Raw genomic sequence first — 26,127 nt, 5'->3', positions numbered from 1 at the left:
CAAATCGGAGATCATTACTTCGGGTTTCCCAGAAAAGAGGAGCAAGTATACAGTGGATAGAAAGACGACAGGGTTGGGGGACAAGTCTTGAGCGACCGAGACGAACGAGACAGAGATTAGGAGATATCGAGGGAGAAGATTGTGAGGGGTCGAGTCGGTTTTCATTACTGGTAAAGCTCTGTTCGAGCGCGCGGCGGAGAAAATCCAGTCGAGAGATCCCCTGCGTGATTGTTGACGGGTTGCTGCTCGTTCGGATACGAGTACGCGGCGTACTGAGACGGCATCAACCCGTTGGTGGAATTGGCGAATGTCGAGTCGGCTCCTCCCGCATTCACCGAGATGTCGCCTTGGTCATCCAGTTGAATGTCGTCTTGCGACTCTTCAACGGCAGGTTCTGGGCGTTCCTCCTCCGACTTTACGATCCTGGCCCGACTGGCGGCAGGAGCGTGTGCGGGCTCGCCAGCGGCTTCGAGCAGCGCTGCCGAGGGCTTGCGCTTTCGCGACGAAGTACGAGGTTGATCGAGACCTTCCATGAGACCGCTCGAAGGGTCTGGGTACCGTCCAGCCTTTTCAGCCCGAGACCGCACCCGATTGGCAAGCTGCATCAACTCGGCGTCGGTGTAGCGGGTACGAAGGATCCTCGGTCCTGTGGGGAGCGAAGATGCATGTTCGGGGCATGCGATATGGGCGCCGTCCTCCGAGACCACTTGCGACAAGTAGCACAGCGTCTTGCAATATTCGCACTGGTACTCCTCCTCCTCGCGGTCTTCAGGCTCGTGTTTTTCTTCCGGGGCAGGATCAAGAGCTCGAACCGCCTCTCGTTCTTCGATCTCTCGCTCGATCATACTGCGGATGTTGGGCAAGAGCCTGTGAAGAGTGTTCATACGCGTGAGCAATATGGACTCGCAAACTCGCCCTCAAGGAAAACGCAAACTGACCACTTTGACGTCCGAGGTGCCTTGTCGTGCATAGCAATAGTCATGAGGAGCTCGTCGTGAGAGAAAACTGGGTTCTTCTTGATCTCGCGGTAACGCTCGATGCAGTTGAGTCCATTCGGAATCCAGTCGGGCAACGCAAAGTTGACCGCTTCATTGAAGTTGAATCCGTGGTTGAAACCAGAGTGGTAAGCGCGAGGGAAGGTGATGATGAATTCGTTGGGACGCTGATCGACCGCATAAACTCGGCATCCGTTCTCCTTGAGGTGACCAGGGCTCATGAGCGTGACGAGTTGAAAGAGTAAATCGGGTTGCTGATCGAAGAGTTCGGGAGCAGCTCGCTTCATCGCGGCTTCAAGCTTTTCATCGTCCTCTCCTGGGATACCGTACCACGTCTTGGTATCGCCGAGATGATGGTAGTTGATCCTGAGAGACGATTACCAGTAAGCTTAACTGGGGATGCCACGAATCGTTCGTATAAGGGGGTTGCGCAGCTCACGAGTAGGTGTAGTGATCCTCCTTGTGCCAAGCAAAAGTCGAGAAGACCATGCCGACATAGATCCAAGGAATGGTCATTCCCGAGATGTCAGACTTGATGTAGCGTAGAAGAGAGCCGCTGAGGATCGGTAGGTTGTTGAGATTCCAGCCATCGCGCGAATAAGGATCGAGAGGGTGGACTTCAAGATTGGGGAAACCACTATTGCGAGCGCAAGAAAAGATGAGATCGCGCAAGGTGATGTGACAGATAGGCAGAACAGACTCACGCCCCATCCTTCGAAGAGTTCACATCAGCGCCGTACTCGATCTCGACGGTTTCGAACGGAGATTCGACGAGGCGCCAAAATTCCCGCTCAAAGTGGTCTTCGATCGCGATCTGCTCGGCCCAAACGTCGTCTTCCGGATTGCCAGAAGCTTCGCGCTCCTTGCCTTTCTCGGTAGGGAGCGGGTTCTTCTCAAGCCAGTGTCGCTTGAACGCGTCTGCTCGTCGACGGAAACTGTGCAAGCTGTGCGTGTCTCCTTCATCGAAGCCGTAGTCGGCGCCATTGAGCATAAGACAACGGTCACAGAAAAACTGAGTATTCGGGACTTGTCGTAGCGGCGGCGACAGGCAGCTCAGGTGGAAGCCCTTGTCGCAGTCATCGCAGAGAACGATGTGATCGGGGTCGCTCTCGGATCCGCAAATTTCGCATGCCTACGAAGGGAAAAAGCCCATGATCAGCGCAAAGGCAGAATGCTATCACTCTGGAGCGGCAGCGTACGTCTTCGGGATGACTCTCCGGAATTGTTGGCTTGACCTCGACAACTTCGTTCAGGCGGTCGGAAGCCGTGCGGACACGCTCCGAAATTTCGACAGCCGTGTTGACTTCGGGCTTCCGGGTTTCAGGGCCAGGTGTTGTCTGTCCAGAAGCCTTCGGCGATGCAGTGCCATGCGCAGCGAGATTGTCGCTAAAATCCTTCATCAAGGGTGTACCCGCTGGATCTTGCTGAGCGACCTTGACAGGATCCGGAGGCGCAGGGCCTCCGTTGAGCTTGACCTTCTTGACGTACTCCTCGAATGGAACGACAATCCGGAAGTATGCCGTTTTTAGCTGCGAGCAAATGCCCGTGTTCTGCGCGACGTTGTAGCCCATTGCCTTGCCAACTGATGTCCATTGTCGTTTCTCGGTCACCTGCAAGAGGAGTTTGAACTCGATAAGCACATTTGCTGCGGAGAAGAACAATCTCGGCGCAAACGAACGGCAAAATATCCTCCGAGAGAGCCGACTTCGCGCTTGAGCTTCCAGAGATCCACGGCCTTGCCCGCAATTGAAGGGATGACCATTCCGGCGCTACCATGCTGTCTGTGAAAGAGGTACAGTTGCTCTAGGAAGTTGAGGGATGCTCGAGCCGAGGCTTCCATCGAATTGAGTTGTTGTACGCGAGTCTTGAAGCGGAATGTCTGGTCACATCCCGAGCAAGTTAGCTTGAGGTGACAAAGCGCTCGCACGCAAACCGTGGCTTACCTCGGAGTCGATTGCAAATGGAGGCCTCCAGCCTTCGGGAGGGACGATCTTGCAGATTCCGAACTGCTTCGCTTGAGGCGCAATCTTCTCGATGTATTCCATCGGATCCGCAAACTCAGCCACGGTAGGGTGGTAGACGGGTGCTTCCTCGAGTTCCCATTTCCGGGGCTTGCCGTGAGGACGAGGCGGCGGGTTTGGCGTGCGAGGCGTCTCAGTCCGGATCGTCGAGAAATCGAGAGGCTTCGCTCGTGGTAGTTGCAAACTCTGACGAATGGGGTTCTTCTCAGGACCGGGAACGACAAAATCAGGTTGGACTGCGACTTCGGAGAATTAGTCAGATCAACGAAAAAAGAAACAGGAGGTTGCCGGCTCAGCAGGCGTCCCGCGACTACGCATAAATCGACGTACCGGTCGATTGATCTGGCTTTGCGTTCATACGACTGTTGGCCGAGCCCGTCATCCTACCCTTGAGGGCGGGGTTTGCGGGAGCTGCACCCATCCTGCTAGGGCCGGCCTCTTCCGAAGCCGACTCGGCGGGTTCGACGCCGTCTTCGGGGAAGACGAAATCTTGCGAGCTGATGAACGTGATCGGCGGCGGCGGAGAATTCGACATGACGGTCGGGGATCAAGGTGGAGAAGAGAAAAGAAAGGTTCGCACAAGTCGTACGTAGAGACGTCCGGGGACGACGGTCGAGAGCTCAGAATATCTGAGGCTGTGTACAATGACCTTGGGAGTCGACAGAAGGGTCTCTCGACGGTGATGGGGGGAAACCGAGGGTTGTCGATTCTGGAGAGCGCAAGTTCGCTGAGCGCTTCGCAAGACTCCACTCACGTCAGACCCTTGCACGGGTCCCAAGGCAAGCGTCTCTACGATACTCTGTGACCCTCTCGGGGCGGCTCCGGGGGGACTGCTTTATCCAACACCACAGCTCGAAATCGGGTGGCTCTTTGCGCATCGCCCCTCGCAAAAAGCTTCAACGACCATTATCTATGCCAGGCTGATGCTAACATGGACTCTGATGTGGGCCGATTTCGCACGCGGACGGTGGCAAGCTCTCAAAGGTAGGGCACAGGAATGGACATCTATCCCGGTTTGAGCCGGTTTAGGGGAAGCGGGACCAAGCATGCTTGCTTTTCAAGGGCTCGAACGTTCGGACGGCCATACTTGTCGCGCTCTATTCAGGTCAGCGGTCTGTAATTGCAGTGGAAAGAGACGGCTATCTACAGAGCTTTCCGAGATCACTGGACGCTTTTCACCATCTTGTCGAAATTCAAGGACGAGCAACGAGTTCTGTTGACAGTCTTGCAATTTGAATCATCGTAGTTCCGAAGCTGAACGCTGTCGAGGTGGGAGAACTGTGCACGTGGTTGGCAAGTGAGAAAGGGTTGGCTACGTCGTGCCACAGGAGCTTGTCCTGAAGGTCTCAGCACAGCGACAATCGTACTGTCCTACGCTTCGTCTCAGGGTGTTTTCGGCAAGCGTTTGTCGGCAGATGGTGGTATGCATACCGGCTATGCGCGGTCTTCGGATCCGGATCCGAGGGGGAAGCAAGATGGGCGGACCATTCTGCGCTGCTCGGCCCACAGGATCACATTGACAAGGCGGTAGAGCCTTCTTAGATTGATCAGCAGATCGAATAGCGTACGATGATGCGGCAAACGAAGCGCCGCCGCGCGCGCGCGCGAATTTCCTCGAATACGCTACTGAATGCCTCTCACATCAAGATCGTTCTGAGCTTCTCGATACTGCACGACCGGCTCAGAGCCCGTCTCCGGCCGTCCTGACATCTCTTCCCAGCTTCTGATGCGCCTTTCCCGAAATTCACTTAGCCGATGTTCTCGGTCCGTCCATACCTCGCCGTCAGTGGCTAGACCATCCTGGAGCGAGCCGGGCCAAGGCACGAAAGTGTATGCGTGTATGTCCGGAGGAGTCGACTCGAGTGTGGCTGCTCGGCTGCTCCTTGAGCGCGGTTACAATGTCAAGGTATGTCTTCCCTGGCTACACCTGCCTAGTGAAATTGTCTGAGCCGTCCTCGTTGAGCAGCCAGTCTTCATGCGGAATTGGGAAACTCTCGATGAAGCGAATGGGTCAGGAGGTTGCGAGTGGGAACGGGACTGGAGCGATGTTCAGAGAATTTGTCGCGAAAACCTCGGCGGAGTCGAGCCAGAATTGATTGACCTGTCGAAGGAGTACTGGTCTGAGGTGTTCGAACCGGCTCTTCAATCGTGGGAGCAGGGTCTGACCCCCAATCCCGATGTAACTTGCAATCAGTGCGCCCTACTTTTCCATTCTCTCCGAGAGTATCCTGCTGTCACACGTGAGACCGCGCTGATGTCGACCATCTATGCTTGGAGCAGACGAATCAAGTTCAGGACCCTTCCAGATCGCTTACTTGCTCGAGACCCGACTGCCTGGATCGCGACAGGGCATTACGCTCGGCTCTTGCCGGCACCCCATTCTCCCTCGGAACCTGCTCTGTATAGAGCAAACTACATCAACAAGGACCAGTCTCACTACCTGTCAACTTCGCCGATCTCTGCGCTTCGAAAGACGCTGTTCCCGCTCGGCAACTTTGCTTCGAAAGAAGACGTTCGAGCCCTCGCGAGCAAGTGGAACATGCACACGAAGGACAAGCGGGACAGCATGGGGATCTGTTTCGTTGGAATCAGAAAAGGTTTCAGTGGCTTTCTCGGCAAGTTCAAGCTCTCTATTGCCATGTTCGAAAAGGAGTTTCTCGCTGACTTGTTTCTGTTGCGATTTGGCCAATAGACTCTTACATTCAACCATCTCCTGGCAACATCGAAGACATTGATGGCAAGGTGCTCGGTCGTCACAATGGGCTGTGGCGATACACGGTCGGTGAGGGCGCGAGACTGTCAGGCTTGCCTGAAAAGCTCTTCGTCGGTCGCAAAGATGTAGCGAGGAATGCCGTCGTGGTCGTGCCCAAGAGGTGACTTCGGTTCTGCGTCCCAAGATCAGCGCTACGGATGCTAACGCGTACGAGCCTGATACTTGGAACAGCTCGCCACTCCTTCGCTGTGCGCAAATCACGACGAAGGATTTCGCGTTCGTATCGCCCTCTCATCCTCCACCGCAATTGGAAAGCCGAGAGGGCGTCGCGTGTCAAGCTCAAGCCCGCTCGATCGCGACAAATTCGCTAGCGAGTTGCGTCGTACGGCGAGGGTCAGTATCGTCAACTCGAGTTTCTACCTACCCGAGCTTACCCATGTCTCGCTGCTCTCCGAATACAGCTCACAAGGTCAACTCGAGATTGACCTTGCATCTCCAATCCTCGGAATTTCACCGGGCCAGACCGTTGCACTCTACGATGGCGAGTGGTGCCTCGGAGGCGGAACAATCGCAAGCATCAAAACTCTCGCCGACGTTGACGAACAAGGCTCTCTAATCATGCCTAGCATGCCTAATGCAGCGCTTGCTTGATGGTCCGATAGTACAATGCAATAGAGAAGGAAGGTACGAAAGGGTTGCTTGTTGTTGTAGTACTATAAACATTTTTCCTTTGTTGCGTAGCATGGAATGGAGTCGCCAAGAGATAAGCGGTATTTGGCAATCTATTGCTCTCTCGAATCATCAATGAAGGAATGCCCAGTCCTTCGGATGATTGAACCTCTGGTTTGTTCGAGAATTGTCCCTGCAAGAGTGCAATACGGACCCGTCAACTCGATGAAGGGGCGTCGATTCGAGAGAAGGACTCACAAAGGAGTCCGTGAGTGAACACGCTCCGTCCCGCCGAGATACCCAACCCTCGATACAACTTGCGAACACCTCCCGCCGATAAACGCTGGAACACATGCCAAGGTCGCTCGTACGGAGCATCTGCGAGCGCGTTGCGCTGTACTTTGGCTTTGACCTGTAAGAGGCAAACTAGTCAATTTTTTGAGCGGCCTGATGTGACGAAAAGTCCGACGCACGAGATCTATTGGATAAACGAGTGCCCACGACGCAACTCCAGCCCTGCGAACTCGAAAGGTTAGGGCTCCCGGGGTTCTCCTATCTGTGCAAATTCACCAAGCCGACTCACGCAGAACCGCAAGCAAACGTCGTGAATATTGGTGGAGGGTTGCCGATTTTGTCTGCGTTGCGTTGAATCGCCAATTGCGACGCGTCGTACATTCCAAAGTAGAAACCGGTTCCCTAGCGACAACCCGACCATGAGCGCACAGGTCATTGTTAGATACATAGCTGGTAAACTTACAAGAGTGTCACGCATGGCATGTAACCGGAATCCCGTATAAAGTCCTTTCACGCCTCCGGCCTGATACAGATCCAAGAATCCGCGGATTGTCCCTCGTGGCTCGTATGGCACTCCTTTCTTCATCGCGATCAGATATTCTAATTCTAATCGTCGGATCGAGAGGCCAAGTCAGTCGCTCGCAACAGGAAAGTGGCCGTGAAAAACTGAGGACGAACGTAGTTTGATCTGGAAAGCACAAGGTAGAATGTGCCACGACGTGTCAGGCTCGATCGATGAGGTTGCTGGACGAGTGATTCTGACTCACTTTGGTGAATTCAAACGCGGTGGTTCCGATACTCAGCAGCAAACCGGATGCTGCACCTCCGAGGAACCCTGCACCCGCAGTCGATGTCACCGAGTCCGGCCTGACCAACCCTCTCCGCTGTAACGATTCTTTCGTGCCCGTGTAGATGTTGAAACTGATTGTCCGCACGAGCGTGATCGTGATCAATGGGATCGTCACTGTCGCATCGAGAGGAATCAACCCATGTCAATCGGAAGTGACAGAGTTTCTACGCGTTTGTTCAAGGGGTAGCGAGAACTTCCAGACGAACCTCCTCGGAAGAAACCTCGTACGCCTTCATCTGCATAAGTCCGTCGCGCGCAATCGAGTACCGAAGAATAGCGTTTCACTTGCAAGCGCGACTTGACGGAATCGAGAGGAAACCCGGCCACGGTCGAGCAGAACGATGCTGATAGCGCCGCGATCGTGTTGCGGTTCTCGTACACCCACTCGTTCCATTCCGGATTCAGGACGAGATCGTTGCCTGTTGATGAAGTTGATCGATCGCTCCCGGCGTTCGAACGCGTCGGTGGCATGGCTGGTACACGCTGTCTCGATTTCGAGACAGGACTGTAGTGTCCAGACTGCAGGCTGAAGCGGAGGCGCGTTCGAAGGGTATAAGCGAAAGTAGTGCAATGTCAATAATGCGGTGTTGCTTTTGACTACATGACTCGCCGATTGCACTCTTCGATTCTGAGGACATGATTGCGCTATTCATTGGCAACAGGGACAAGTATCACGAGTATACAGGTGTTGAAAGATGCAGTAGAATCAAAATCCCGAGACGCGCTTCTTTGCTTTCTTCTTCTCCTTCTCCTTCGCTTTGCTCGAGACGCTGTTCCTCGCTCCGAATGCACCCGGCACGACTTGACTGTTTGCACCACCAAAGACGTTGTCGGCGCGTCGAGGTTGAGAAGCTCCATCGCCGGCCGGACCGGTGACGGAGATGACGGGTTGAGTTGCCGCGGCTTGAGTCCAATCTTGCGACGAGGAAGCCGGTTCTTCATGCACGACATTGAGTACAGGAGGAGCTCCAAAAGATGGAAAGTACGTTTGCGAGCTCGACGGTGGTGCAGGGAACGACGACGGGAACTCGAATCGGGACTGTGACAACGCTGGCGGTTGGCTCTGGCTACTGCTCTTATTCGAGTCGTCGTATCCTCTGCGCTTCTTGTCCTTCCTGCGTTGCGATTGTGTTTGAGACTGACTGAATTGCGAATACGGGTCGTCCTGCTCCTTCTCTGCCTCATACGGGTTCGACCACGCGTACGACCGTGGATCCGAGCCGACGTGCCACTCGGCTAACAACAGCCTCGCACCTCTACTGTTGAGGTTTGGCTTCTTGCGCGATCTGCGCTTGTTGTAGTTGAACGATGGACGACTCGGCTCGTCCTCATCAGAAGCGACCGAATCGTGGGCGACATTGGGCCTGAGATACGAGATATGAACGGGTGGCGGCTCTTCCGCAGCAGGTTGAGGTTGATTCGGGGTGTCGGTTGGTTCGTCGGGCTCGATCGGTCGCGGCAGAAAGATACGAGAGCTCAGCGAGAGATCGGCAGCAACCCGATCGCAAGCGAGCGACGCAACCGAACTCAGGTCCGTGACATTGTATGTCTGACGCAGCTGATCGGCGTGATCCGAGATCTTGTTGTGAAGCGAGAACGGAAACGGAGCGAACAGATTGAAGTGGGAAGTCGAGGATGTGTTGAACGGTTGAACACAGGCGGCAGCCGCAATGCCCAAATTAGAGGAAAGGGTGTCGAGCGAAGAGGCGTAGGTCGGAGCACGAGGAGGGATAGCTAGCTCATCCCGCGATAGCACGTATACAGAAGCTCGGGGCAAGGCTCCAATTCGCGCTGGAGATCGAGCTGTTGGAGCCATCTGGGCGTCCTCCTGCTCAGAATCCGAGGGAGGAGACGGCTCGGCCTCGACGTTTTCAGAGACTTGAACCAACTCGTAGCTGCAGGAGAGGAATTTCAGTGAAGCTCAAGGCAAATGATGGAGAAACAAGGTTCAACTGACGCAGTCAAGGCACCGACATCACTTTCGATCTCTCTCGCTTCCTCAACTGCTGCACGCAGGATTGCTACAGCTCCTTCACGATCCAGATCTTCGCTTGCGAGACTGTCGCCCGCGAGTGCGAGTCCACTTGTTGCTTCGATGACCGCGCTCATATCCAGCCTGATCGTTTCGACCTCTGGCTGCGCCCTCAGCTCGCTCGTCTTGTCCGAATTCTCAACCGCAACACTTTGAAGAACTTCCTGTCCAGGCGAGTCTGCGATAGCTGTGACTGGGCTCACGAGCCGTTCAAAGACCTGCCCGTTCATCCCTACTTCGATGAACCTCCATGCATTGTCCTGCATGGCAGTCGCTTCTTGCTCCTTGATCATCCTCTCGAGAAACTTGCGCCTGCGGATTTGCTCCTCGTTCTCGTTGGGGTCGTCTCGCATCGCATCGTTCTCTGTTTCTTCTGTTGCGTTTGCTGTTACCCGAACAGTTCGAGAAATGGACAATCCGACACGATTGAACCCGGTGGTTGGAGCGGGTATGTCGTACGGATCGAGGAGCGACTTTGGGGAATGTGTCGGATCGAGACCCATCGTGTAAATGGTGATGTGCGGGTTGAGTCTCGATGCAAGTGCTATCCTTTGTACGCTCGCTTGACTCGAATCTGTGGATTTCAGTCGCAGCGATGTCAACACGAATCCTGACACTCGAGCCATTCCTGTAGAAAGTCACACGTACGGCTGTCATCGAGAGGAGGCAATTCTTGAATGAACAGGGTTCGATCAACTCCTTTGCTTTCTACCCCGACTCGTTCATGATTCCACCTCAACACCTCGCCGTCTCTGGCATCTCCTACCATTCTGTCGTCGATCCAAATGACATCCCTCGTCGTGCAGACTGCGTGAATCGAGGTTGGTGTATACCTTGTCGAAGGCGAGCGCGACAAGAGCGAAGTCACGAATGCAGGAGCGTTCGTGCCGTACGGTAGATATCTCGATAGAGTTTGAGAACCGACTAGTTCGAGCGCAGCGTTCGGCGATCTCAGATCGTGCAGAGTGACTTGATCTTCAACTGCGACGATCGCTTCGTTCCTTGTTCCGTTCGATCCAAAGGTGACTCTCGAGAATCCACTGTATCGTGCCTGTCCCTTTTTCGGTCCGGTTCGAAGCGAGAACAGTTCAGGTTGAGATCGAGAGCGATTGAACCGAGTCGCTGCGTCGAGTCCGAACCCGAACAAGTTGCCCTCGACATCGACGACGAATCCCGATCCAGGTTCACCATAGCCTTGACAGATTCCGCCGAGAGCAAAGTCTGCTATGGTCGTACGAGGAATAGAGAACGAGGTGACCGATTCGATCGTAGGGGGAACGACTTTGCCGGGATCGAATGGAGTCGGGAGAGCGAGGTTAATGATGTCGAGCGAAGTGTGAGACTGCACACCTAGCAACAGGGCGCTCGAGTCGAGGGATGCGAGCTGGAGTTGGTGAATCGGGGTGTGATGGGTGAAGATAGGACGCGGCAACGGATCACACCCGCTGCTGCCGACGCCGACCACATCGACCGACTCGTCTTGATCGAGAGCTCGAGACTTTCCCTTGCGCGTACTTGCAGCATGCTCGTTGAGAGTTCCCCATGCAACTGCGGTCGGCCGAAGGTACCGCTCGTCTCCCGTTCTCCATACAACTGCTAGCTGTTCCGTTGATGGTCCAAAGTGGGCCGAAGCGATGCAGTTGCCGCGATTGAGGTTTGAAGGTTCGAAAGCGGTTGCGATGCGTGACTTGGGCAAGGGTGGATGAGCAGAAAGGTGAGCATTGAGGAAAATAGTTGGATGTAAAGGCAGATCGGGTAGTGCGGAATGCTGTCAGAGGGGCAAGAGTTTCAGCAACTCGTACCACTTTTGACGATAGAAGATTGCTACTCACGAGGCCAGACAGGAGATGGTTGTCATTCACATGAGGTACTGGATCTCCGACGAGGTCCAGATGTTCTGCTTCATTGTCGATAATAATTGATGACGGTGCTAGTGTACGTGCTTGCGTGTCGTGTGGCTTGATGCGAAGATCTAGGGAAAGTCGTAACCAAGAATGAGTTTGAGGGAGGCCTGTCTAGACGCAAACTACCAAGTTACCCTGATTTTGATCAACGAGCGGCTCCCATTCCAATTCGTCGACTACGCCTCGCCCGTTCTTGACTGGTCTGAGTCGACCCGATCCGATGCCGCCCCGGGTCAACCTCGGGTATTCTGGCCAACGTTGAATGCCAGAAGACGGGACATCTGCCCACATCGAAGCGAGGCTGCTCTGTCGAGGGTACGTGCATGATCGCGAGCTCGAGGTACAGCTCGAGCAGGGTACAAGGTGATCACACTGTTCGTGAACCGAGAGACCTGCAGACCGAAATTCCAAAAAACATGAGTAGCGCGACGGTGCGGTGCAGCGAGGCAGGATCGACGTACAGGGCTGACAGTCTAGCAGGGCGGTATCCGGCATGATCTCATTCCGCCCAGCAGTGTTGCGAGTCGAAGCCGAGCAGGCGTGCGAGAGGTGAGTGATCGCGTCGACTTCAAGTTGAGCGACATCTCCACTTGCTCCTTCATGCACCATCTCCTCAAATCACCGCAGGCCGGTCTACGAACACAGCATGGGCGGGAGCGCTAAGCATCTTCAACAGCGTCCTGGACTGGCGATCAGGTTTCGCAACCTGCTCGACTTTGACGGGGGCACCACCCCGCCCGTCGACCCTAGGGCCGACCGGCTCTCCCAGCTTCGCGAGGTCAGTCTACTTCTGTCATACTCCGAGAATCGGTCGATACAGAAGTGACAGCTGCAGCGGGGCTAGCTCATTCTGCTCGAAGGATTACCCGAAGGAGACGAGGGGTCCGCGCTGCGGCCTCTCGTGTGGGAGCTCCTTCTGCACCTCCATGTGATCCCGACACCTGCTCAGACCGACACACATCCACTCCTCGACGCCGATGCCTACCACGACCTCATGCAAGTCGAGCTACTGGGCCTCTGTTACCGAACCGCGCTCACGCCTCGGGATCTTTGCTCCCCTCCAGCTCACGTGAACCGAGCCGGATGTTCTCCAAGATCCGCAACGACACGTTCAGGACACTCGCGACCGACCAAGAATTTCTCGACAAGGTCGGCGAGGAGAAGCTCGTGCGATGTCTCGAAGCGTTCGTCTGGCGCCAGACTGGTGAAAATCCCGCGATAGCGCTTGACCCGACAGACATTCAGCTGAACCGATTGACATTTTCGAACTGTAGATTTAGCTGCCGAGAAGAAGCTGTCAACGGTGGATACGACAGTCCCCTACGTCCAAGGGTGTAATGTTCTCGCCGCGCCATTCCTGTATGTCCTGCCCTCGCAGCTCGAAGCGTGGGCGTGCTTCACGACTTTCATCGAGAACCAAGCTCCGAGATATGTGCGACCAACCCTTGTCGGTGTGCACGACGGCCTGCAGGTCTGTCCTCTCTCCTTTTCCCTTGCCCAACCCTTGCCTCGACTTTCGCGGGGCTCGATCCTGACGCATCCAGCTGCACACTACAGCTTGTCGACCAGTGTCTGTCGGCGCTTGATCCAGCCCTGTCTTCTCACTTGCAAGGCTCGAAATTGACGGCCGAGCTTTACGCGTTTCCTTCGATCATGACGTTCTGCGCCGCGACCCCACCTCTTCGAGAGGTGCTCGAGTTGTGGGACTTTCTCCTCAGTTTCGGTTGTGGATTGAACGTGCTGTGCGTCGTCGCGCAACTGTGGATCATGAGGCGCGAACTCCTCGAGAGTAAGACGTGAGTAGTGCTCCTTGTTGATAACGCAACTCCGAAGCGCGCAAATCGGAACTACTGGCTGATCAAAAGTCGGGTTTGCAACGATACCAGGCCCATGAAGATCTTGCGAACTTTTCCTCCGCTCCGATCAAAGGAAATCATTCCGCTCGTGGTACAGTTCCTCGGGGACCTCAAACCGGAGCTGTACCGCGCCGTCGTCAGACACCCTTGGGATGACGATTGGAAGTCAGAGCTGCCCTTGTGAAGATATGACGACCTGCTCTCGACCGCAGCGTCTCACTCGCGGATCATCTTGTGGTGTTTGTTTCTGTTTTTCCTGTCGCAGTCCTTGTCTATTCGTTTCTACCATGCAACATCGTTCTTTCCTACACTGTTGATATTGTTGCGATGACATCGTGTCGGGAGGAGCGCCACAGCTGTTTTGTTGCAGATGAATCTCTTCCTCACAAGTCGCTCATCCCCCTCACGTCAACTACATCATGGGCCTCAAATTCAAAGGGGACAAGACCTCGCACAAGAAGAAGCGCTCGTCAAAGTCTCGCTCGACCTCTAGCGCAACCGGCGGAGTTCAACCCGAAGAGGATCTTTCGGGATGGGTATCCGCGCCGTCTCCCTCGCTCCTGTTGGGTCCAAGTTACATCACGATGGGTCCTACAGAGCTACATCCGTCGAGCGGAGTCTGTCTCGCGTTGCAACCGACCACGGGCAAAGTGTATCCGTTTCAACTCCCCTCGCCTGCTGCGGCCGGTACCTCCTCTTCGACCTCGGCCGCAATCGCCTCGACTTCTCTCGCACACCTCGATCCAGAAGAACTCGAAGCGCTCGTCGAGGATCACCCGACGAATTTCGAATCGGATCAAGAACCTACCGATGTTCATCATGTGTGGGTGTGTACGAGGATTCCCGACACGAACGACCGGGTTACGTTTCGATCTGGGAGTGGCAAGTTCCTCGCTTCGGACGAAGTGGGACAGGTGACGGCAGATCGAGAAGCGAGAGGTCAACAGGAAGAATGGACGATCGAACTCGCGCAAGCTTCTGGCGGCAAGTTTGTCCTCAAAAACATGTATGGCAAGTACCTCGGACTCGATGTCGTCGCGGGAGGCAAACTCGAATTGAGGTGCGACGGGACCGACGAAGGGGAAACCGAACGGTGGAAGATCACGATGCAAGGCGAATTCGTTTCGAAAGCAAAGAAGCAGTACAACGAGAGGAACGGGATCAAGACGAAAGAGTCCGAGACGGGACCTGGCAACGGACTCACGATCGTTGGTGACTTGTCGGCTCAAGAACGAGACAACATGTGAGCTTGCATCTCACGCCGAGGCAATATCGACCCTTTCTGATTCCCCCTTTCCTTGGACCTGTAGTCTCAAGTTTCAGGCACGAGGTGGCCGCAAGTATGTTGGAACCGAGGAGGACACGCGCGATCTCAGACGCGCCAAGAAGGAAGGGAAAATGTCCGAGGCAATGTTGGACCGACGCATGAAGCTCAAGAGGTGGGTTCTCCTTATCATGAGTCACTCGCGCTAGCTGTTGAGCTGAACAAGTTGATTCTCGAAATTGCAGTGATCGCTATTGCTGAACCGCCTGGACCGCAACACGTCCGCTGGGAGGCCCCTGCTGCCGAGATGCTTGCAAGCCGCGTGGATGCGCCGTGAATGCCGACGACAATGTTGATAATGACGGCGAGGAAAGGAAGAGGAAGAGTATCGAGCTCGGCGCGCCGCGCAGGATAGATTCCCTTGTAGCATTCTTCCGTAGCACTTCTCCGTACGCGCTGTCATGAAGACACATCCCCTGCATGAAGAATCTGGAGATCGAGAGGATCCAGATCAGATTCAAGGTAGACTTTCGACTGGAAGCGGTTCGCAGCTTGCATCGATGTCTTTTTCGAATGCTCAATCATCAAGCGCTCGCACCGCATCCCGATGTCTTCTCTTTCTTCGACATCCCTCTCCTTCCCCCTCTCTCCACATCTCGTCTCCGTTTCAGAATGTCAACGAAATCTACGCAACCTTATTCCAGCAAGCTGGCTCGCGAGGTTCGCAAAAGCTTCGAGAGGTACAGCTTACGCCATGTGAGGAATACGTCGAACGAATCAAGGAGCCGCCTCGAAACGTCTTCTCATGCCAAGCTCCCTTTCGCTTTGAGACGCGTGGCAAAAATTGATCAAGCTAACGATGGCAAGCTGTGACTTTTCTCCGACCTGATCTTTCGATAATGCCGACAGTTTCTGGCTTCCCGACTATTGGAGTGGCGACCAGATGATCAGGTGCACTTAAAATGTACAAATTGGACAGCTCTTGGACAAAGGTTAGCAAGTTGTTTAAAACTCTAAGGCGGAAAAATAATAGATTAGACAGTCCTTCGGTGGAACACTGTGCAAAGGCGGTAAATTTTGGAAGCCAAGGAGGGTGATCGGGGTCTCAAAACCATCAGTGGTTCCCTTTGGGAGAGCGAAAGATGGTACTCTGTTCACCCTCACAACCTGACGAGGTGCTGTTTCCTTCTTTCGACGAGGTCAATCAGAGTGTAGATACTCCAAGGGAGAAAGTACACAGGGCAGCACGAGACGATCTTGGGAAAAGACTGAATGATCCTCTCTCGAGATTGCGTTTGGTTCCCAATCGAGATGGCGATTTTCAAAAACATTTTTCTACATAGAACCACCTACCCTTCTTCTGCTTTCGTTTTACAATTGTTCGCCTAGGTTGACTGGCATCTCATCAATCTACATGACCAGCCAGAAAAACCGAGAGGCGTCAATGAAATGTTTCGCAGAGATTACGCGGTAAAGCGTCCGACACAGAAGTAGAAAAAGGGAAAGACGAGCTCACCTGGGTGGCATAGTACTGCTCGAGATCTCGCAAAATCTTGACATCCTCAGTCGTAACAAACTGTACCCATTCAAGTGTTTTGGTCAGGTCCCTCGGTTCGAAAACATACAGAAAGGTTTGATTTTTTATTTCTCGCTTACGTTGATCGCGACACCTTTGCGTCCGAAACTGAGGAAAACACACGCAAATCAAGACGTGTCAGAGATACCGTGCGTCATATATCGAGGATTCGGAAAAGGAAGGGCTCACCGTCCTGAACGACCGATACGGTGGATGTAGTTCTCACGGTTGCTCGGCAAGTCATAGTTGATCACCAAACTGACTTGCTGCACATCGAGACCACGCGCCCACACGTCGGTCGTGATCAACACGCGCGACGATCCGTTGCGGAACTCTCCCATGATCGTGTCTCGCTCCTTCTGCGGCATCTCTCCATGCATCGCCGAAACCTTGCAACCAGAATCAAGACGAATGATCTCAGTCGGAGATTTCAGTAGTACGAGAGAAGAGAATCCTCACGGTAAAGTTGGCTTCACGCATCTTGTCCGTCAACCAATCGACCTTTCGACGCGTGTTGCAAAAGATGACGGCTTGTGTGATCGTGAGGGTGTCGTACAAGTCGCACAGCGTGTCGAATTTCCAATCTTCCTTCTCGACCGCGACAAAGAACTGTTTGATCCCTTCGAGGGTCAACTCGTCACGTTTGACGAGGATTCGAATCGGGTCCGTCATGAACTTGGTCGTCATCTCGAGCACGTCGTGAGGCAGGGTCGCACTCAGGACGACGACTTGAGTTTGAGGTGGGAGGTAGCGGTACACGTCGTAGATCTGGTCCATGAACCCACGGTTCAACAACTCGTCGGCTTCGTCGAGTACGAGCATCTTGATGTTGCGCGTGCGCAGGTGACGACGCTTGATCATGTCAAACACTCGCCCGGGAGTACCCGAGACGATTTGTTGACCATGTTCGAGTTTTCGGATGTCCTCTCCGATCGAGGTTCCACCGATGCATGCATGGCAGGACACGTTCATGTAATCTAGCAGATGTGCGACGCGAAATTGTCAGGCTCGGGTCACAGATATCGCTCGAGGTACACTCACCTCCGAGAGCGAGCACGACGCTCTGAATCTGGGTGGCCAACTCGCGCGTGGGAGACAGGACGAGGGCTTGGGTCTCGCGAACCGAAGTGTCGATCGATTGGAGCATCGAGATGGAGAAAGTTGCGGTTTTACCGGTACCCGATTGGGCTTGGGCGATCACATCCCGGCCTTTGGTGACGGGGAGGATCGCTCGTTGTTGAATGGCCGAAGGCTTTTCGAAACCTGCGATTTAGGTTGGCGTGAGGACGGCTATATGGAACAAGCACGAACAGAGAGGGGTCGAGGGCGTACCGTAGGCATAGATTCCGCGAAGCAAGTCTTCCTTGAGTCCGAGGGCGTCAAAGGTGGGAGCCTGTGGTCCTCGTTGGAATCGCGTAGGTAAGCATCGTTTACAAGCAAGGCGATGGAACGAGGAGCGAGACGCACGACCGAGACGGACTCGGATGTCTCGAACACGAGTTTGCTGTCTTTCGTGGTGTCGATCTGTTTGCGAATCACAGTCTCGTCAGTACCTGGCTCGGTCACTGAAGGTCTACCCGAGTGCTATCCGAAGTCTGGGTGGCAGCTGGCCGTGCGGTCACTCCCATCTCGTCATCTCGTGCATCACGTTCCTGGCCCTTGGTTCCGACGCGCAAGGATCCACAGCGACCACAGCTTGCAGCCTGAACCATCCCGAGGCCGTCTAGTCGAATGCTCGGGTCGCACAAGTCGGTGCGAGATGATGGGAATTCGACGACGCCTGCAACCGGCCACGCGTAGGCCTGCGGCCCCGAAGAGACAGGGGTGTAGACAGGCTCGACTGACCGACATGGTGTGAGAGTGCGCACGCGGGGTGGGGGTGAGGGAGAGGCAGGCGAAGAGAGATCGTTCACCTTTCCTCCACTTGTTGTCTGCCCGCCACGCCCTTCGCGAGTGATGTCTTCGAGCATCATCGAGGATGCCCGCAGTCTTGCCGAGGATGCAGACTTGTACGAGCGATCGCTCACGCAGCTGCTCCTGTCGCTGCAGCAGCCGGTCATTCCACACCGCGACCGCCTCGCGACTTCGCATCGCGCGTCCGACCTCTTGAACCGCATCGTGCACCGCTCGGATGCATTGCACTACGCTCTCGAACCGACCAACGAGGATCGCACGCGCGAGATCGACCAGTTGACCGGCCAACACGCGGGAGGTGACCTCGCAGAGTTCTACCAGCGTCTCGCCAAGGTCAAGGACTACCACCGCAAGTACCCCGACACGAACAACGTCAGGGTCGCTGGCGATCGCGACGTCGACTTTGCCGCGCTCGAAGGTGCCGATCCCGAATGGTTGGACAAGAAGTTCACGGGAGAGGAAGGTCTCGGGAGGTACCTCGACATGCACCAGTTGCACGACCAGTGGAACAACCTCGCACCCGCGTCTTCGAGTGGTACCGCGAGTGCTGGCGGTTGGAAACGCTTGTCGTACCTCCAGTTCCTGCAAGCCTTGACGACCTTTTCCCTCTCGCTCCAACTTAAATCGACTCCCGAATACTCGAAATACCTCACCGAACTGTTGTCGTACTTGTCGAGCTTTTACGAACGCGTTGTACCCCTCGGTGATCTCGATCAGGTGCTGCAAGACGCAGATCGAGACTTTGCCCAAAAATGGGATCAGGGCGAGGTCCCCGGGTGGACTCAGGTAGAATCGACACAAGAAAACGGTGACGCGGGATCGAATGGCGACAACAAGAAGGAGAGCGAAGGGATCTGGTGTGCTGCCTGTAAGTCTTTGCCTTGGGCGGTTCTCGCCATCCTTCCTTGCCTCAAGTCTCGTAAACGATGTTCAACTCGCTTGTATTGGGAGGGATCAGGTCAAAAATCGTTCACCAAGGAGACAGTGTATACTGCCCACTTGACTGGCAAGAAGCATGTCAAAGCTGCGGCCAAACTCGCTTCCTCTTCCTCAGATCCCGCCTCGACCAGTTCTACAGGTCCACCAACATCGGCTTCACTCGCACAACTGCGACACCAGAAGAACCGAGCGTTGGCTTTGAAAGAGGCATTGATTCGATCGCTCGTGTCGGAATCGACTGTGCCCCCGGGACCGCTGTCGCACATTTTGGTCGACACGTTGTCCAACACGGAACGACGTGCGGCGTTGACAGACAAGGAGCGAGCGGCCGAAATTGAGGAACTCGAAGCGAGGGAAGCTGCCGAAGCTGCCGCCGCGGCAGCAGCGGCTCAAACCAAGAGTGGTGCGAACGGGACTGGAGAAGATGGAGACGAGGACGAGGAAGGCAGGATTTACAACCCGTTGAAACTGCCACTCGGTTGGGACGGCAAACCGATCCCGTACTGGTTGTACAAACTGCACGGGCTTGGAGTCGAGTACAAGTGCGAGATCTGTTCGGATCACGTCTACCAGGGAAGGTGAGCTTTCTCCCTCTCCCCAGAATTGGGTCGAAGTCTTTTTCGCGGATTGCCCGACTGACGATCGAGTGTTCTTTTAAGGAAAAACTTTGAGCGACATTTCCAAGAGTCGCGACATGCTTTCGGAATGCGAGCTCTCGGACTACCAAACACGAAGCACTTTCACGAGATTACCAGGATCGAGGATGCGATTGCATGTGCGTACCCAATATTTCTTTTTGTCGCAAAGACTCCTCCTATCGCTACTGACCCAGGACCCGATCACATTTGGACCGGTTGCTACAGTGGCAGAAAAGTTGAAACAGGAAGGACGAGCAGAATTGAGTCAGGCAGAACTGACAGAAGAACTCGAAGACGAAGAAGGCAACGTCTACAACCGAAAGGTAAAAGAAATCTCTCCCTTCTTGACCCGCACTTGCGATTACTCTTGAGCTGACACCGGTTCTCTGTCTCAGACATACGAGGATTTGAAGCGACAAGGTCTTGTGTAGTGACTGTTTTTTTTTTTTCCCTAGTTCTTTGCCCTGTTGTCCATCCCGGAAAAAAACATTACCTGCATATCGCAGCCTTTACTCACAAGATCGGCATCGATACATTCGATCTTTGCGCGCGAGCTTCTCTGGGTCAATTGGTCTAGAAACAACAGGAAACAGGTTCATCTTTGAAAGAAATCAACGCCATGTCCATCTCTCTCCCGAGGGGTTCTCCTCTCCTCCTGCTCCCCGACAGCCTGATATGAAAGTGACCGGTGACACGTGGGGGGAAGCATCGGTTGCTAGAGTACCTCGATTACAAGCTCATCGGGACACTCCGAGGTAAAGAGTACAATAACTAACAAAACATATACATGCCGATTTCTATCGGGGGTTCAATCTTCTTCCTCTTCTTCGTCGTCGTCATCACGCCTTCCAGCCTGACCGAGACCGGCAACGAGCTCGGTACCGGCCGTCTCGGTACCTGAAGATTTCTGCGCTTGTAACCGTTTCCCTGTATATCAAACCGAGTACAGTCAGCAGGTTTGTTCACCTTGAGACGAATGGTCATGATTGTCTCACGGATCAGTTGCGATATGGCTCCTTCAGTTTTTGGTTTCAACTTTGACAGCTGTTCCGCGAGAGCTTCAGCAAAAGATTCGGTGGAGAGCATTAATGAGTATCTCACTCTTCGGTCGAGGTCTCGTTTCAGATCCCAATTCGCCTTCTTGGGTTGAATATTTGTCAAGTCCTTCAAGCGAGGTTGTGAGGTCAGAATACCGGGGGTTGAGGAGGGGGCCTTTTCAGGACGGGTGGGATGTTTGCTCACGAGTTCTTGAGCTCGAGTTTGTTCGTCCTGGGCAATGACCTGATCTGCGAGTCCATCCGTTTCTTGTTCGACCGTTTCCACCTCTGCTGTTCGGGCATGTTTCCTCGCGAGACCCGTTTCGGGATCGTAATTCCGAAACTTGAACACTTCGGCCCTGTGAAACAGAGTGGCGCGCGAATCGAGAATGAGATCAGCTCGAAGGACAACGGCAAGCGTAAGGCATGCGAATAGGGGGAAAACGGGTTACCGGTCGGTGTCGGCGTGCTCGAGTGCGTTCGACTGTCCCGATTCGTGGAGCGTCTTGCGCTTCTTGAGCGCGGCAAGTTTCTCCTTCCTCGCGTCTGCGGCAGCTTGCAGCGACATGAGTAAAAGTGATCGAGAGTCGCGAAGGAACGAGAGCGAGAGCGCGAGATCAACGTCGTCGCGAACTGTTGACCACATTGATTGAACCCAAGCCTCATCCACTCGATCGACTCGCCCCCCGCCACACGCAAGGACTAGCTTTCGAACTAGGCGACCGCGACTTGCGCACTCTTTCCGTGTTCCCGTGGCCAAGAGATGCATCTCTACAATCACTCGCTGCTCGCTTCGTCCTCGATCACAGCCGCGTGCGTAGGCAACTTCTCGGGCACGAAACAGCAAGACATCCTACTCGTGCGAGGAGGCACCCGACTCGAACTCGTCAGGACCGATGGCCAGACCGGCAAACTCGACAGTGTCGTCGAAGCGGAATCGTTTGGTCAGATCCGATCCGTCGCACCGTTCAAACTAACCGGTGGAACCAAAGGTACAGACCAGGGTTCCTGAACATGTCGTCGGGATTACGGCCAATTGCTGAATCGCGCGCTATTGCCAGACTACATCATCCTCGGTTCCGACTCGGGTCGCATCGTCGTACTTGAATACGATGCTGCCAACAACGCGTTCAACAAGTTGCACCAGGAGACGTACGGACGATCAGGATCGAGGAGGATCGTGCCCGGCCAATACATTGCGACCGATCCGAAAGGTCGTGCACTCATGATCGGCGCCATGGAGAAGAGCAAGCTCGTGTACATCCTGAACCGGGTGCGCTGTTTTGTTTTCGCACTGTTCTCTCACATACTGACGGGATCGAGCCGTCCAAATAGGATTCGGAAGCGAATTTGACCATCTCGTCCCCACTTGAAGCCCACAAACCTCGAGCGATCATTCACTCGATCGTCGGAGTCGATGTTGGTTTCGAGAATCCGCTCTTTGCCGCACTCGAAGTCGACTACACCGAATCGGATCAGGACTCGACGGGTGCAGCGTTTGATGCTGCTGAAAAAGTAAAAACGATCGCTCACTCTCAAATGTTCTCGACAACTGATCGCTCGATTGAAATTGGTTCCGATTAGATGCTGACGTACTACGAGCTCGACCTTGGACTGAATCACGTTGTGCGGAAATGGAGCGAGCCGACGGATCCGCGAGCAAATCTTCTCGTTCAAGGTATGCCATTTCTTTGCGACATGCAGCTCTACAGGGATCTTGAACTGATGTCTGTCCATTCTCTTCAGTACCTGGTGGACAAAACGCCAACACGGACAAATTCGATGGTCCTTCCGGAGTCTTGGTCTGCTGTGAGGACTACATTATCTACAAGCACCAAGGCGCGAAGGAGCACCGAGTACCAATCCCGAAACGAAGCCACCCTCTGTCGGACCCTGAACGAGGCGTTATTATCACGAGCGCTGTGATGCACAAGATGAGGGTGCGCTTCTCTTTTCTGACAGTTGGATCTACGAGATCTCTTGCTGATCACGATCTGAAAAACGTAGGGGGCATTCTTCTTCTTGCTGCAAAGCGAGGAAGGAGATTTGTACAAGGTCACGATCGATCACGAAGAGGAAGAAGTGCAGTCGCTCAAGATCAAGTACTTTGACACCGTTCCCGTCGCGTCTTCTCTGTGCATCCTCAAGTCTGGATTCTTGTTCGTCGGTTCCGAGTTTGGCAACCCCCGGTTGTACCAATTCGAGAAACTTGGAGACGATGACGAAGAGGAAGAGTTCGCTTCGACCGATTACGACAACTGTGGCGCCGGAACCGAACCCCTCACGCCGATCGCTACTTTCCGTCCTCGACCACTCGAGAATTTGGCCATCGCCGACGAACTCGAGGTCATTTCGCCCGTCCTCGATGCGAAAGTCGCCAACTATCTCGGCGAAGACACCCCACAGATCTACACGGCGTGCGGACGAGGCGCGAGAAGTTCCCTCAGGATCTTGAGACAGGGACTCGAGGTCATGGAAGCGGTCAGCTCGGAGCTGCCAGGTGCTCCCATCGCAGTATGGACCACGAAAATCAAATCTGACGGTGAGCATTTCCCAGCCGCTCGAGCTGTGAGCCATCAAGACTGACTGGCGACTGGATGGACAGACGAGTACGATGCCTACATTATTCTCTCCTTCGTCAATGGTACTCTGGTCCTGTCGATCGGTGACACGATCGAGGAAGTTTCGGATACCGGGTTCATTTCGTCAGCACCGACCCTGGGTGTTCAACAGCTTGGCGATGATGCCCTCCTCCAGATCTACCCGCGTGGTATCCGGCATATTCTGCCTGACAAGCGAGTCAACGAATGGAAAGTCGGCGGTAGGGACACGATCGTCACGGCGACGACGAATCAACGGCAGGTAGTCATTGGGCTCTCGAGTGGCGAAATCGTCTACTTTGAGCTCGACATGGATGGTCAATTGAACGAGTACCAGGAAAGGAGACCTATGGGAGCCGAAATCCTTACGATGAGTGTCGCCGAGGTACCCGAAGGACGACAAAGGACGCCTTACCTCGTGAGCTCCCTTTGCACCCTGCTTGGCGTTTAGCCTGTCTGATTTTAATGTCGTGCATGCGTGCTCGTAGGCCGTCGGATGCGCGGACCAGACTGTTCGAATTATCTCGCTCGACCCCGACTCGACTCTCGAGACGCTCTCGCTCCAAGCTCTTACTGCCGCTCCTTCATCCATCATTGTCGCTGAAATTCTCGACTCGAGTATCGACAAGTACCACCCGACAACTTTCGTCAACATTGGACTCGCAAACGGTGTCCTGTTGAGGACAGTACTCAACACGGTCTCGCGACAGTTGACCGATACCCGGACACGGTAAGCTGCTTGTAAGACTTTCCAATGCCGATACGAAGTCTGATCCTTTTGGACTTGTCTGCGCTCAGCTTCCTCGGATCAAAGCCGGTCAAACTGTCTCGTGTCACGGTGCAAGGCTCTCCCGCCATTCTCGCGCTCTCGTCTCGTCCCTGGCTCAATTATGTCTACCGCGGCATCCTTCAATTCACCCCTCTCATCTTTGACGCTCTTGACTACGCCTGGAGCTTCTCGGCGGAACTGTGCCCGGAAGGTTTGATTGGTGTGATTGGCAACAACCTTCGGCGAGTTGTTACGGTTCTCTGTTACATTTGTCGCAGGTTGCTGACTTGAGCGCCTGGACGCGACAGAATCTTCACCTTCCCCCGTCTCGGCCAAAAAGTTCAACAGACTGCGATTCCGTTGTCGTACACACCTCGCAAACTGCTCACTTCGCCCTACTCTCGCCACCTGTACACGATCGAATCGGATCATCGCACGTTCGGACTCCCAGCGATGGAAAAGATGGTGTCCGACCTGCAAATGGCCGAGATCAGGATCGACGAGGACGTGCTCAGCCTCGATCAAGCTGAATTTGGACTTCCTCGAGCCCCAGCGGGAACTTGGGGCAGTTGTGTGAGGATTGTTGACCCCGTGACGGCAAGTCCTTTTCTTCTCCGCCTCTCCTGGCGCGAATGTGTAGTCATTTTCTGACGCTCCCTTCTATCGCGTGCGGCAACAGGCCGAAACGGTGTTCAAGCTTGATCTGACTCAGAACGAGGCTGCATTCTCGGCTGCCATTGTCACGTTCCATTCGGTACCCAACGAGATCTACCTCGTGGTCGGAACGGGCGAGGATACGTCTCTCGCACCCCGAGCCTGCAAGCAGGCTTGGCTCAACACATATCGGGTAACGGACGAAGGCAAGAGTCTCGAGTTGCTCCACAAAGTATGTCTCAGCTCTCTTCTGCGACTCGCCGAGCATCGTGGATTGACTCCATGATCTTTTACATAGACCGAGGTTGAGGACATCCCGAAAGCCTTGATTGCGTTCCAAGGCCGTCTCGTTGCAGGTGTTGGCAAAGCCTTGCGACTGTACGACCTCGGCAAGAAGAAGCTGCTGAGAAAAGCAGAGAACAAGGTAAGCCCGCAATTGCCACAACCTCTTGACATCATTCCGGAAATTTGACGCTCTCTCCCTGCCCTACGCTCAAGTCCTTCTCGTCCATGATCATGACAATCAACACACAAGGCTCTCGCCTGTTGATTGGAGATGCGCAAGAATCCATCTCGTATGCCGTCTACAAAGCTCCGGAAAACCGACTCCTGGTATTCGCAGACGACACTGCGCCTCGATGGACGACGGCGAGCACTATGGTCGACTACGAGACGGTCGCTGCGGGAGACAAATTTGGCAATTTGTTCGTCAACCGTCTGCCCGCAGGGGTTAGCGAGGACGTCGACAATGATCCGACCGGCGCGAGTATCTTGCACGAGAAACCTTACTTGATGGGTGCACCTCATCGAACTCAGCTGATCGCGCACTACTACATTGGCGACATCATCACTTCGATCCAAAAAGTCTCGCTCGTCGCAGGAGGTCGTGACATCTTGCTGTACACGGGTCTAATGGGAACTGTTGGAGTCCTCGTACCGTTCGTCTCGAGTGAAGACGTTGACTTTTTCTCGACGCTCGAGATGCACTTGCGTTCGGAAGCGCCTTCTCTCGTCGGCAAGTTTTCCCCTGTCCCTCTGTATCACTCCTCTCCATGTCACTCGCTGATCGTTGTCTTCTACGCGGGTCCCACAGGTCGAGACCACCTGACCTACCGGTCTGCATTCGCGCCGGTGAAATCGGTCGTCGACGGAGACTTGTGCAACCAATTCCGAACCCTGTCGATGCAGAAGCAAGCTCAAGTCGCACAAGAGCTCGACCGAACCCCTGAAGAAGTTCTCAAAAAGCTAGACACAATCGTCGCTAGCGCCTGGTAGTTCAGAAAACGTGCTCATTGAAAACCAATGTTGTTTTATCCTCGCTTCTTCTTCTCCCTTGTCTGTGTCTCAGCACGAAACACACGGTTTTTTTGCGCTGCTCAGAGTATTACAGGAGAGATTGATT

General features: G+C 54.4%; 10 protein-coding genes across 10 annotated transcripts; 5 read left to right on the top strand and 5 right to left on the bottom strand.

Moving 5' to 3' along the window:
- Positions 1-164: 164 nt before the first annotated feature.
- Positions 165-3,551, bottom strand: JCM15063_000623 (uncharacterized protein; the record flags this gene model as incomplete). The annotated part of the gene is made up of 8 exons (XM_076680446.1): positions 165-867; positions 939-1,361; positions 1,435-1,632; positions 1,700-2,127; positions 2,195-2,605; positions 2,674-2,874; positions 2,939-3,252; positions 3,347-3,551. 8 exons carry the CDS (start codon positions 3,549-3,551, stop codon positions 165-167), a joined length of 2,883 nt encoding a protein of 960 aa, XP_076532405.1.
- A 1,191-nt stretch (positions 3,552-4,742) lies between these two features.
- SLM3 (tRNA-5-taurinomethyluridine 2-sulfurtransferase) lies at positions 4,743-6,380 on the top strand (the record flags this gene model as incomplete). Its single annotated transcript, XM_076680445.1, has 6 exons — positions 4,743-4,922; positions 4,983-5,209; positions 5,297-5,631; positions 5,709-5,889; positions 5,961-6,122; positions 6,191-6,380. 6 exons carry the CDS (start codon positions 4,743-4,745, stop codon positions 6,378-6,380), a joined length of 1,275 nt encoding a protein of 424 aa, XP_076532404.1.
- A 131-nt stretch (positions 6,381-6,511) lies between these two features.
- On the bottom strand, positions 6,512-8,013 carry JCM15063_000621 (uncharacterized protein; the record flags this gene model as incomplete). Its single annotated transcript, XM_076680444.1, has 8 exons — positions 6,512-6,591; positions 6,657-6,810; positions 6,872-6,914; positions 6,982-7,094; positions 7,156-7,298; positions 7,371-7,380; positions 7,460-7,656; positions 7,749-8,013. The coding sequence occupies 8 exons, from the start codon at positions 8,011-8,013 to the stop codon at positions 6,512-6,514; spliced, it is 1,005 nt and encodes a 334-aa protein (XP_076532403.1).
- Positions 8,014-8,248: 235 nt separating this feature from the next.
- Positions 8,249-12,087, bottom strand: JCM15063_000620 (uncharacterized protein; the record flags this gene model as incomplete). The annotated part of the gene is made up of 6 exons (XM_076680443.1): positions 8,249-9,437; positions 9,500-10,148; positions 10,223-11,342; positions 11,407-11,546; positions 11,613-11,870; positions 11,940-12,087. 6 exons carry the CDS (start codon positions 12,085-12,087, stop codon positions 8,249-8,251), a joined length of 3,504 nt encoding a protein of 1,167 aa, XP_076532402.1.
- A 37-nt stretch (positions 12,088-12,124) lies between these two features.
- BUB2 (Bub2p) lies at positions 12,125-13,518 on the top strand (the record flags this gene model as incomplete). The annotated part of the gene is made up of 6 exons (XM_076680442.1): positions 12,125-12,256; positions 12,323-12,474; positions 12,543-12,682; positions 12,753-12,949; positions 13,036-13,274; positions 13,365-13,518. 6 exons carry the CDS (start codon positions 12,125-12,127, stop codon positions 13,516-13,518), a joined length of 1,014 nt encoding a protein of 337 aa, XP_076532401.1.
- Positions 13,519-13,753: 235 nt separating this feature from the next.
- Positions 13,754-14,859, top strand: JCM15063_000618 (uncharacterized protein; the record flags this gene model as incomplete). The annotated part of the gene is made up of 3 exons (XM_076680441.1): positions 13,754-14,577; positions 14,645-14,773; positions 14,844-14,859. 3 exons carry the CDS (start codon positions 13,754-13,756, stop codon positions 14,857-14,859), a joined length of 969 nt encoding a protein of 322 aa, XP_076532400.1.
- A 1,110-nt stretch (positions 14,860-15,969) lies between these two features.
- Positions 15,970-17,886, bottom strand: JCM15063_000617 (uncharacterized protein; the record flags this gene model as incomplete). Its single annotated transcript, XM_076680440.1, has 9 exons — positions 15,970-16,008; positions 16,115-16,174; positions 16,255-16,282; positions 16,364-16,563; positions 16,634-17,151; positions 17,216-17,437; positions 17,507-17,567; positions 17,642-17,698; positions 17,752-17,886. The coding sequence occupies 9 exons, from the start codon at positions 17,884-17,886 to the stop codon at positions 15,970-15,972; spliced, it is 1,320 nt and encodes a 439-aa protein (XP_076532399.1).
- A 244-nt stretch (positions 17,887-18,130) lies between these two features.
- Positions 18,131-20,096, top strand: PRP9 (SF3a splicing factor complex subunit PRP9; the record flags this gene model as incomplete). The annotated part of the gene is made up of 5 exons (XM_076680439.1): positions 18,131-18,956; positions 19,047-19,605; positions 19,687-19,802; positions 19,891-19,988; positions 20,061-20,096. 5 exons carry the CDS (start codon positions 18,131-18,133, stop codon positions 20,094-20,096), a joined length of 1,635 nt encoding a protein of 544 aa, XP_076532398.1.
- A 377-nt stretch (positions 20,097-20,473) lies between these two features.
- Positions 20,474-21,270, bottom strand: JCM15063_000615 (CCDC12/cwf18 family protein; the record flags this gene model as incomplete). The annotated part of the gene is made up of 5 exons (XM_076680438.1): positions 20,474-20,592; positions 20,661-20,709; positions 20,767-20,829; positions 20,908-21,061; positions 21,155-21,270. The coding sequence occupies 5 exons, from the start codon at positions 21,268-21,270 to the stop codon at positions 20,474-20,476; spliced, it is 501 nt and encodes a 166-aa protein (XP_076532397.1).
- A 195-nt stretch (positions 21,271-21,465) lies between these two features.
- On the top strand, positions 21,466-26,000 carry RSE1 (U2 snRNP complex subunit RSE1; the record flags this gene model as incomplete). Its single annotated transcript, XM_076680437.1, has 14 exons — positions 21,466-21,694; positions 21,764-21,975; positions 22,038-22,217; positions 22,287-22,380; positions 22,449-22,642; positions 22,710-23,244; positions 23,308-23,720; positions 23,791-24,032; positions 24,101-24,313; positions 24,380-24,668; positions 24,751-24,957; positions 25,024-25,149; positions 25,224-25,740; positions 25,819-26,000. 14 exons carry the CDS (start codon positions 21,466-21,468, stop codon positions 25,998-26,000), a joined length of 3,633 nt encoding a protein of 1,210 aa, XP_076532396.1.
- Positions 26,001-26,127: the final 127 nt, after the last annotated feature.

Source organism: Sporobolomyces koalae (genome assembly GCF_050403365.1).
Source record: "Sporobolomyces koalae JCM15063 DNA, S_koalae_JCM15063T_v1_ctg38, whole genome shotgun sequence".
NCBI lineage: Eukaryota > Fungi > Basidiomycota > Microbotryomycetes > Sporidiobolales > Sporidiobolaceae > Sporobolomyces > Sporobolomyces koalae.
The sequence above is the reverse complement of the archived record's forward strand: the minus strand, read 5'-3'. Positions and strand labels throughout refer to the sequence as shown.